Consider the following 12322-nt stretch of genomic DNA (forward strand, 5'->3'; position numbering starts at 1 on the left):
CCCTGCTCTGTCACAATAAATGCACAGAAATCAAGCATAAAAAGAAGGCAGTAAGACCTTTGCTTGAAGTGTTAGTATTTACTACGTTCAGAGTCAACAGCACCTGAATAAACGCACATTTTACATAACTTGTTTACTTACTCAAAACCTCTGATGGCAGCATTACGCTTTCCAGTGAAGAGGGCTTCATTAGCCACTTTCCACTGAATAAGGAGCTGAGTGTGTTCATCAGACCCTGTAATGTCAAAGCAGTAACCACTAGTCATTATCAATCCATTAATGCTACATTGACAAGCTGTGGCATATTTATTAATAGTAGCTTAGTATATAGCTGACAAAATATCAACAAAATATTAGTAAAAGAGGGGGGGGGGGGTTTTTAAAGTCCGTGGAATTTTTTTTATCTCATTAAACTGCTTAACAACTAACCTCTCCGTTAAAAAAGCAGTTAACAAGCTGATGTACAACAGCATTGACACTAGCTCGATCTGTTCGTTAACTTGATGTGATCAGTAATAATAATGATTAAACATCTTTTTACAGCCGATTCAAGAAATCATCTCATCGATTTACAATGTTTAAACTTTCATTAAGTCAGCCGTTCACTTAGATCATGTTAAACAAGTGCAATTTAAGCACAAGTAACAAAGTTTTTCCCTGAGGGACTTACACTTGAAAAGAGCTGCGCCGCCGCCTCCCGCCGTTCTCGAATATAACGCCTCCTCTCCTGTGGCCTCATGGGATAGTAAAGTGTCCATCGTATGCATGCTATGGAATACCGCTCCAGAGCGCTATTCAAGATTAAGTGTATCTCATCATGCATCATGTTCTGGAAATAAATCGTGAGACTTTTTGCCGATATCTCGCAAGATGTCACGGAAACCTTTCCAATGTAAGTTAAATATTGATATAATAATTAGATATTACAAAAAAAACTGTGTTTTTACTTTTATTGGTGCAAAGATGAGCTGTGGTGATATTTATTTTGTACAACATTTGCAACTGCTTTTTATCATTTAATTAGAAGCACCACAAATTAAAATTATGTCATGTTATAGGGACTACTGAACAGACATTTAGAAGTTGATTTTAAAATGCAAAGTATGTCAAATTAAAATTTAAATAAAGCTGTGTAAACACTTGCATTTTTACAACACTATAAGTGTGTCCCATCAGGTAATGAAAAGTTCGACACACACTTGTGGTCTTCACATCCACTTGAAGACTTCGGCCAAATACAGGAAATACGTAATTTAAGTAATGAAGTGGTCAAGTGCAAAGACTGCAAGTGTCGGTATTTGGACAAAGCTTATATCTGTGTCTCATTTAGAAGGCTGCACCCTCCGGAGGTCGCATTTGAAGGCTGCATATGTCATCGAGGCTGTCTCATTTCAGAAAAGCAAGTAGGACACTCCGAATGCGACCTTCTTTCACAGGAATTCGGAGGATGCATGAGGTGTATCCTTCGCTGCTACAGATAACCCACAATTCTTTGCGTCACCGTGAACAACCGTTGTTAATTTGAAAAATGCCGGCGCCGGCAGATGTACACACAAGCGCAGATGTGGTATTTACAACTTACCTTAAATTGCCTTGGTAAAAACGGATAAACTTTGTTTTTAATATCCTCCTCCTTTTTTCTCTAATAGATGCCTGCTGTAGGTACGCTGCAGCTCCTCAAACATTGAACAAAATTCATTTTTTTTTCAAATTACTTTCCAAATTTAGAAATAATTTTCCTTCATTTAAGTAGTGTGAGAGCGCAACGATGCTCTAAATGTGTTGGCATAGCAACGTGATACTTCCGGTTTCCTTTTCCGCCCGTCCTACGAAGGCCGTCTCGTTTAATTCTAGGTCGAGGACACTTCGTATATGCATCCTACAGAGGATGCGACCTTCAGAGGATTCAACCTCCGGAGGGTGCAGCCTTCTAAATGAGACACAGCTTATGAATTCGGACATACTACTCGCCTCGCATACTGTTTTTCGCCTACTATATAGTATGGAAGTATGCGATTTCGGACGCAGCTTCTGAGTCGCCCGCCAAGCACGTTCTAAGCGTCGGGCAATAAATTATCATATGCCAACAAAAACAAAAGAAAAAGAATTATATCATATCGAAATTATTATAAAATGTATGTTAATGATGTTAAGCTCTCGACATTTGTACTCAATATGGATTAATCACAACAGAAATAAATGTTACAGCAACCAGTCAGTGCATGTCGCTAATAAGTCTTGCATGTTCTATGTGTCTGCGTGGAATAGAATCTGATACACAAATTCAAACACAAACACACGTGACTCGCGGTGTTTTCAGCTTCTGAGTCTCAATATATGAGGACATGAAAACATGCACTTCATCTTCAGAGCTGCTCCGAGAGTCACTTCACCAGCTTTATGCAGTTTCATTTGAGAAAAAACACCGTCAAATACACGCTGAAACTAAAACTGAAAGACCTTCAAGACAAACCGTCAACATAAAAGTCAGATTTAACGTGTAATTATATGACTGAATATATTACTACTGTATACTATGTAACGGTATCAACTCATGGGAAATATGAATAATTAACCATAACTAGTTATAATTAATTATTCATATTTTAGATCCGCTGTAGATATTTACTTGACCTCTCAGGGTCAACTGTCTGTCAATTCTAAGAATGTTAATTTCCTGGTTAAGGGAAATAACATCTTACTGTACAATTCTACAAAGAGCTTGTAGCATAAATCTTGCATAATAAGGGACTCCGGTTATGAGCAAACAATGAACACGTCAAGTGTGATACAAGTAAGGTTTTATTAACTACATAAACACTTAAACTAGTCTAACAGACTACATAAACACATAAACTGGTCTAACATCCTACATACACAGGGGCTTGGTATTCTGCAGAAATCCTGGCATCCAGTTTATTGAGTGAGGGGACAGTGACGATTTGTTAATCTAATGAATAATTGATTTGTTAAATCAAATAAAAATTAGTGTGTCAGATTGGTCGAGACGCTACAACTACAATGCAATTCTCAAAGTAATAATATTATTATTTTTTAAGGAATATCATACAACCAAGTTATTTTTTATTATTAGTTATACAGTTCTGTTGTGCAGCATCATGTCTGATAAAATAAAATAAAAATGCAATGTTTTGTTGTAAATTGATTTTCATTTGATTACATTTTAAAAGATTGATTAAATTGTTAGTTTTATTAATTCATTTCACTAGACACCATTTTTAATGATACATTTGTACTGAATCATAAAACATGGAATCCATAAGAAATCAAATGGAAAACAGAATTTAGGGAAAAATAAAAAGCATATCAAGATGTTAGAGAATATATATATATATATATATATATATATGTGTGTGTGTGTGTGTGTGTGTGTGTGTGTGTGTGTGTGAGTATGTATGTATGTATTGGAGTATATCAAACAAGTAGTCCTTGAGACTATTTTATCCCTTCAGGGAGCCCTCACTCACAAAAAGGTTGGAGACCCCTGCTATAGATGATATCGCCTCCCTCATATGAGGATGATAACACAATCTCCCTAGAGTATCACTAATTGTATCATTTTATCTTAAACCAATCCAGAATTTAAGATGAATTAGCGGTCAAACTTTGGTTGATGAGAAGCAAAGACATCAACTTCTCATTTTAATGTTCATGCGTCTCAGAACACCATGGTGATTAGGAACACCAAGGCCATGGGTGCATGAACTAATAAGATGTATATGCCAAATTCAATTCAAGTTACATCGTATAACAGTGTCTACCAAATGCACAAATGTTAATGTAATTTTGAACATAATAGCGCCTTATGGGCATATTTACCTGTCTTGTGAAATGGTGACATCTACTGGTTACATGCAGAAGTGCATAATTTATTTTTGTTTTGTACGTTTATCTAATGTTTTATGTTTTATTATTTTATTGTTCTTAATAGTACAGTGTTAGTTTTAGTGTAGGGCTATTTGTGTAATGTTGATTATACTGTGAAAACCAATCCTAATTCAGCAGCATATATGCCGACTTTATGCTAAACTGCACTAGTAATTATAATACCGTACATTTCACAGCCAGACCCGGAGCAATGTGTCGACTATATGCTTTAAACGACTGCGTGGTCCAATGGACTATATCTACGCCACCTACGACGCAACCTGCGTAAAGAGTTACTGAACTGGTCAGTGAACGAATCCCTTGGTGAATAAAAAGTCCACGGAATTAATCAAAATTTTAGTTTTTTACTACCTCCGTCGTTTTCAAGTTGGTTTTAGAGTCCAGCCCCCAACTTCAACCCAGTATCTTTGATCTGTTTCCTGTTTGTCGTCTTAGTGTAAACAACGGGAGCTGATGTCTATACTCTCAGGTGCTGAACAGCAGCAGTTGAGCGCTTCAGTAATGGGGAGTATAGAAGAACCGGCGGTTGTCACAGCGCAGCGTTCACCGGTTTCACCGCGGAGCGACCACATCTCCTTCCTGGAGGGACACAACCTGTACGTCTGGGGGGGCTGCCAGGTGAGCTCTACAGAAAAATATTAAATCGCGAAGCGATTATTTTCTACCCACTTAAACGTAAAAAAGTGAGTAGAACTATCAAAATAGTTGCTGAGTATTAGAAGATTGTCTGGTTGGGATTAGATAACTTTGTTTTGCTCTTGTTTGGATTACAGAGAAAATGTGAAAAAAAAGTGCTAGTTTAATTTTATTATTGTTATTATATTTATTATTAATTTATTTATTTTAGTGTGCGGATGGACAACAAGTGTAAACTGAGTGTTTAGTGTAGTTTGTCTGGTTGGGATTAGAGAATTTGATGTTTTTTTTTTTTTTTTTTTTTGTGTGTGGATGGACAAGAAACCTTTTTGCCCAGTGATGAGATCTGGCTTTATGACATGGAGAGTGGAGTTTGGTGAGATGCCATGTTTTATTTAAGAACAACTTGGGTCTAATTGTTTTACCAATAAATTATATTTCCAAAATAGCTGGCATCCCTAGCAATAGGTGTTCCTTCTGCAAACTGCACTTTCATGGCATATATTAAGTGTTTTGTTTATTCCACCTGCTGTACTTTATTGCATTAAAACAGTGGGTAGTTCCAGAGTTACCTGAGACTACCATTGTCAACCTCAAACAAGGGATTAGATAACTTTGTTTTGCTCTTGTTTGGATTACAGAGAAAATGTGAAAAAAAAGTGCTGGTTTAATTTTATTATTGTTATTATATTTATTATTAATTTATTTATTTTAGTGTGCGGATGGACAACAAGTGTAAACTGAGTGTTTAGTGTAGTTTGTCTGGTTGGGATTAGAGAATTTGATGTTTTTTTTTGTTTTTTTTTTAGTGTGTGGATGGACAAGAAACCTTTTTGCCCAGTGATGAGATCTGGCTTTATGACATGGAGAGTGGAGTTTGGTGAGATGCCATGTTTTATTTAAGAACAACTTGGGTCTAATTGTTTTACCAATAAATTATATTTCCAAAATAGCTGGCATCCCTAGCAATAGGTGTTCCTTCTGCAAACTGCACTTTCATGGCATATATTAAGTGTTTTGTTTATTCCACCTGCTGTACTTTATTGCATTAAAACAGTGGGTAGTTCCAGAGTTACCTGAGACTACCATTGTCAACCTCAAACAACATTTTCCCCTGAGTTTTGCAATTGCATGTCTGTGTGCGGCAGGTCTCTGAGACATATGGGCGGAGAGGTTCCTCCTGTTCTTTCACAGGCTTGTGGTGCATATCTTCAGGGCATGCTTTACATTTTTGGGGGATGTGACATCAATGGCCACACCAACACGGTGAGCTGCTTTAGTAATGTTATCATCATAAAGCATCACATCTCCAAGTACACACTCATAGGCAGATTAACAGGTTTGGCCAGTATGCGTCCAACATAATTGCATATATTGTCTGTAACCTGATAGGGAATGTGATAATGTGCTCTGAATGTACCAACATTTCCCTCATACTGAGATAAGACTGTGGAAAACTGTGTACATCTCAGTGAGATTTTGTTTCGCAAATGTAGATATCCACCACAAATAGTTTTTGCTCTTTGTGCACACTATAGGAAGTTGGATATACTGTAGTGTAATACAATTATTATTCTAAGCAAATATGACTGAACAAAGCCTCTGTTGAAAGGAAACTCCACCTCCCCAAAATTTCTGGTGAATGTTTTTCTTGTTTCTCTGCCACTGACATACAGAGAGAACAAAGACATAATATCGTTACACTCCCCTCCATACAAATGTTATTATATAAAGCTTTTTTTTTTTATTCCAACTTTTTGATCTTCCAACATCCTAGCATTTCAGACACATCCACCTAAAATGCAATTCAGATACCCTGCAGAATATTTAAGAAATGTGAAAAACAGGTTTATGGGCTTCTGTTTTTAAGCTGCTGGTAGCATTTCTGTGGGGAATAAATTCTCACTGCTTATAATTAAGACTATGTTGCTGGTGTTATGACAGATGTATTGTGTCGACCTGTTGGGTGTGGAATATAGCTGGAAAAAAGTGACAGACACAGTGGGAGGGACACCCTCTCCTAGGGTCAGACATTCATGCTGGGTCTACAAAAACAGGTAAGGAAAAACAAGCTCACTGCACTGTCTATACAGATATACAATACAGTGGTTGCATAATGTCCTCCTCAGATTTTTATAGTATGAATACAGTCTCTAAATTAAAGGACCATGTTTTGAAACTGGTCAGTTGCAACAGCAAATTGGGTTGCAGGTCTGTTAGTGCCATGTACAGTAATGAAAATGGTAATGATGCATATAATTGCTACATAATAAGAAGCTGTTGCTTTATGTCGCAGTTTTATAACAGCTGGTGTCATTCATAGGCTCATCTACTTTGGTGGATACGGTTGCAAAACAGTCAGAGAGGTCAACAACTCCAAGAGCTTTATGGTTGACGAGACTAGCCGGGTGAGCAGAAAGATCTTGGGGGAAAAAATATACAGCTATATGTTACTGGACTTCATTTAGAGTTTTTTTTTTTTACAGGTAACAATCGGGTCAGATATTTTCCAGTTTTGGGGTTGGAATAATGAGGTGCATATGTTTGAACCTGTGACAGCCACATGGACTGAACCACAAACCCAGGTAAAAGAGCAAAAAATAGGATATTGCTAATGTTTTTAATTTTTTTATCTCAGCCATAGAAGATGACATTATACATTATATTATATACAGTATATATTGTATATACAGTATATATTATCTTGTTTGCCTGCTGTCTGGTTCCACTTCTTGCAGGGCCAGCCTCCAGAGCCCCGTTCCTCACATGCCAGTACTACTTTAGGTCATAAGGGCTATATCTGTGGAGGCCTGGTAAGCCATTTTAACCTTGATCTTTCCAAAATTATATTTTTAGTTTTATTAGGTAGACCCTGGTGCAGAGGTGATATCAGTTACAGTGTTATTTATATAATATTATACTATTTATTAATATTTTGTATAATAACTCAAATTTATATATTTTCAGTTTTCATTTCAATTTTATTTGTATAAAATGTATATTGTTTTTCGTATTTAATACGAAATATTAGTTTTAGTTAACAATAACAACACTGTAGCAACTCAATGTAATAGCTGCACATAATGTAAAAACTGCACATAATGTAATAAGTATTACATTATTATTGTAATAAAATGTTCATAATGTAATAATTTTCTCAAAATGTAATAAAATCTTGAGCACATAATGTAATAACAATTATTACATTATGAGAAATGTATTACATTATAAACTGACCAAAAATATTGTAATATTGTCATAATTATATAATTATACTTTTTATTATATATATATACAGGTGCATCTCAATAAATTAGAATGTCGTGGAAAAGTTCATTTATTTCAGTAATTCAACTCAAATTGTGAAACTCGTGTATTAAATCAATTCAATGCACACAGACTGAAGTAGTTTAAGTCTTTGGTTCTTTTAATTGTGATGATTAAATTCACTATCTCAATCTACTCTTCTACTACACACTCAAAAGTGTGTTCTTTTTCTTCACCAAAAGAGTACATACTTTAAAGGGGTCATATGACGTTGCTATAAAGAACATTATGTTGTGTATTTGGTGTAATGCAATGTGTTTATGTGGTTTAAGGTTAAAAAACAGTCGATTTTTACAAAGCTCATCGTTCTAAAAAAGCGAGGTGTGCTCTGATTGGCCAGCAATCCAGTGCGTTGTGATTGGCCGAATGCATCAAGCGTGTGACGGAAATGTTACATCCCTTAACACACTGTGATGCCGTCTCCCAGCAGGACGAGACTAGGGATGCAACGATTATAGATTTTGTTGGTACGATTATTGTCTGAGGAATAAAAGGGATTATAGATAACAATGTTAATAAGTATTATTAATGTAGGACAATTAACTTTATTTACCATACAGGGGAAACTATTAATAATGAGGGGAATAAACTGAACTATCATTGTAATCAACTGTCATCCATACGTATTAATTTTTATAATTTTTATAATAATTCATATACTTTTACATGTGGCCTGAGAAAATCATGTCTATTATTTTGGTTTGTGAGATCAGAGATTGTGCTGCGCACACATGCAAACATTCACGAGGACACAAACTTGTTGTGAACCCTGCCCCGTGACTTTTATTAATAAAATAGCTTAGATACTGAATTGCTACATATTCATCAGCAAGGAGAGGGTAAAAATCACTGTTTAAGTAACTAAACTCACATGTTTGTAGAGAGACGCGCTGACGCAGGTTCACTCACACACACACACTTCTCTCTCGCTCTCTCTCTCGATCGAATAATTAATTCAAGTAGCTAAATGTTATAATTAATTAATTCAAATAAATGTGATCTTACCACACTATTTCATCTGTCTGCTCTGAAGTGGGCAGAATACTGAGCTAACGAGCCATAGCTTCGCGTCAGTCTTGCCTTCACGTCGTGCATTAAAGTAGTTTAAAGCCGTGTATTCGCTCTTTAGCAGCAGTTTTTACGGCAATATTTAAATGACACCCTGGTCATTCTTGGTGTACCCAAAATGGTCCCACACTATCGACTAGAAGGATCGCTGTTTGGTTCCTCTGTCATAGTTCATCTAGTGTGTGTAGTAGCCTCCTTGTCTCTGAGAAGCACAGCATTTAAAGCTGGTGCACCGCTAGTGTAACTTTGTTTTCGTTTTGCGCACGTTGCAACTGTTCTGTTCTGTGCAACAGAAACACTCGGTGTAGCGGAGCCTTTACGATTAATTAACCGTGACATTTTAAAGCACGGTTAATTGTGAAACCGGTTAATCGCTGTATCCCTAGACGAGACTCAGTCCAGCTGCTCAGCTCGTGCACATCCCATCATCGGTTCTCTTTTAGCAGCTCAGTCAATGTACTGTTAGGAGTAACTGAATAACTCAGGATATTGGTTTATTTCGCGTCAGAGGGAGTGTCAGGCACGTTTATAAACCGAATAACTGGATTAGTGCGTACTGGAGACTCGAACAGTTTTAAACAGTTCAGTTCGATTTGGTGAACTTGTTCGACCGGTTCACTAAGAAGATCCGGTTAAATAGAACGATTCGTTCGCGATCCGGACATCACTAGACGAGACAAAACCAATAAAACCCATTACAAACAAGGCATTTGTTGCATCCAGTGGGGACATAATTACTGATTATAATGACTTATACTGTCTTTTTACGTGTTGCGTTGCGTATCGCGCTGCGTAAACATAAAATCATGTCTGCATTTGTGATCGGAGAAACAACAAACAACAAGCCTACTCTTCACTGCTCAAAACTCACGTTTGAATCATCATTGGCAAATTATTTAAATATAAAAAACGTACTTACAGCCTGTGAGTCAGAAGCGCCAGACTATCCGTGCAAAGTTGGAACTGCCCAACTTTATAGAAACACAGACGCATTAGGCTACTGGTTCAGGAAACGGTCCTCATCAATCCTCCATAAAATGCACAGCACACATCTGAATATTTGCACGATACTAGCACAAGTTAAATGAACAATTCTTCTCTTTAATACAAGTTATAACATGAATGTACATCAGAGGATATGTTGAAAAATAAAGTACAACTACAATCATGCATCATTTCTGTGCCTATAAGAGGTTTTAACCAGTGAAACCATCAGTATAACAGCTTGTGAAGAATGTGTCAGTTATGTGACATTTACCTTAGGAAGATAAAACCATCTAATCTTATCGCCAAAATTACAAATACATTAGGCCTATACATTTGTGTAGAATATAAACACGTTTTTATATCAACCATTTAAACGACTATTTCGAGCAATTTTCTTCTGCTCAACTTAGAACTTTAAAAGGATCTCTCCGCTTGGCTCCAGACACTTATAAATGGTGTGAAGAACTTGGAATTTTACGCCGAACCCGCTACATACACCGTTCATGGAAGAAACTTCGAACTTATCACTGCTCGTCTTCAATTAGTATTCCGGTTATCTGTACCAACACCCGTGCTTTTAGAAAAACACAACAGGAAAATTGTGTAATCAACTTTGGAAATCTAAGACCATTACGGTTTGATCATGTCCTTGGAAACTGCAATATTGTATCTTCAGATATTCGATGTGCGCTATTGAACACTCGCTCTTTAACTGATAAAGCATCTGTGCTAAATGACATTATCATTGACGCAAACCTGGACATGCTACTTTTGATGGAACCCTGGCAGGTGCCCAATGACTTTTTAAATTTAAACCTCTTAACACCACCTGGGTACATCTATTTCTCTCAACCTCGTCTCCATCGTAGAGGTGGAGGGTTGGCTGTAGTTTGTTGTGAGAGTATCAAAATATCTAAGACTGAGTTCCATGAAGTTGCATCTTTTGAATATCTTGTATTGAAAATGACTAGCAAAACATCAATGGCTGTAATCTTAATTTATCGACCTCCAAAATTGTATTCAGATTTTTTCTCTGAGATTAGTGAGTTACTTACTCTTGTCTGTGCTAGTTATTCATCTGTAATTTTTCTTGGTGATTTTAATATACATGAAAACACTGTACAATGCAATGAATTGATGTCTGTTCTGGACTGTTTCAGTCTAACTCAACATGTAACTTTTGCTACTCGCTCCAGGGGTCATATATTGGATCTTATATGTACATCTGGCTTATATAATATTCTTGTTAGTGGAACTGATTTTGCTTTTTCAGATCACAAACTACTAAACTTAAGTTTTAGTTTTCCAATTTTTACATCGCTTGTGAAAAAAATGCTCACTTATCGTAAAATCAGTTCTGTGGATCCATCTGCTTTTTCTGATTCAATAAAGGTTTCTACATTGTCAGATTGTTTATTATCCAACTGTCCATCAGAAATATGCACCATCTATAATAATGCCATTTCCCAAATACTTGAGAAACATGCTCCTGTTAAAACTAGACTGGTTCCATCTGCACATGTTTCACCTTGGTTGAAAACTATGGGACTTCGCTTGGAAAGACTGTACAGAAAAACAGGACTCACTGTGCACTCATTGGCTTTGAAAGAACATTTGCTCAATTACCGTACTGCCCTCAATGCTGCAAGATCCTCATATGTCTCTTCTACTATCAAGAATTCCATGTGCAGGCCCAAATCTCTGTTTGCTATGGTCAACAAACTCACTAACCCTCCACAACATGTTATTTCTGGCTCTGAGGTGCTTGTGAATAACTTTTCTCATGCGTGCTTCTTAGCAAAAGTAGGGTGATGTAGAAAATGGGGACGAAATCCTGGAATCTATTCATAAAAACGGAATTTACTGTGTAACGCGGAATGTGACGGAATGAACGGCGCAGATGTGCGTTTCGTTTGCTAGTTTGCTATTTAAGCACGTGCAACGCTCGTGGTTGTCGTCTGTAGTAGCTCAATAGTATTTTTGCCATTTAATATTCACATACACTAGTTCATATCGCGGTTTGATTGAAGTGTACTGAATTGCATTTGATTTATTCATTCAATATTTGACGAATTCCGTGACATTGCTCGTTACACAGTAAACTTCTGTTGTGTAGCATTTTGAATGTACAAAAATTAAAGGGTTTGTTTAATTTTCATTGGAATAAAAGATAGATTAATGTTTTCGCCTTCATTTGATTTGTTACACAACACAGAATTTCAAAAAAAATAAGTAAATAAAATAAAAATGTTATAGGGCCCTATTATTGTATACAAATTAATAAATTAAGTTGTTTTTATGAATTCAATTAATTAGATATGTTTTTGATTAAACCATTAAAATGGAATACAGAAAAATTCAAATAAAAAGCACAGAATTTGGGCCCTAAGAATGT

The 12322-nt window shown here is 36.3% G+C and overlaps 1 protein-coding gene across 2 annotated transcripts in view; it reads left to right on the forward strand.

Moving 5' to 3' along the window:
• Positions 1-4070: 4070 nt before the first annotated feature.
• The window catches only part of LOC107569001 (kelch domain-containing protein 1-like), a 52041-nt gene continuing 43789 nt past the window's right edge, over positions 4071-12322 (forward strand). Inside the window, exons 1-8 of one of the 2 annotated variants that reach the window (XM_016255001.1) lie at positions 4071-4192; positions 4345-4527; positions 5355-5425; positions 5694-5811; positions 6490-6602; positions 6869-6953; positions 7032-7130; positions 7284-7358. In XM_016255001.1, coding sequence (XP_016110487.1) covers positions 4363-4527; positions 5355-5425; positions 5694-5811; positions 6490-6602; positions 6869-6953; positions 7032-7130; positions 7284-7358 — 726 coding nt within the window. In that variant the 5' untranslated portion in view covers positions 4071-4192; positions 4345-4362. The remainder of the gene's footprint in view (positions 4193-4344; positions 4528-5354; positions 5426-5693; positions 5812-6489; positions 6603-6868; positions 6954-7031; positions 7131-7283; positions 7359-12322) is intronic. The other variant, XM_016255002.1, reaches the window with a different exon arrangement.

The sequence above is a fragment of the Sinocyclocheilus grahami genome, unplaced genomic scaffold, assembly GCF_001515645.1.
Source record: "Sinocyclocheilus grahami isolate Dianchi unplaced genomic scaffold, SAMN03320097.WGS_v1.1 scaffold1301.1, whole genome shotgun sequence".
In the NCBI taxonomy this organism is placed as follows: domain Eukaryota; kingdom Metazoa; phylum Chordata; class Actinopteri; order Cypriniformes; family Cyprinidae; genus Sinocyclocheilus; species Sinocyclocheilus grahami.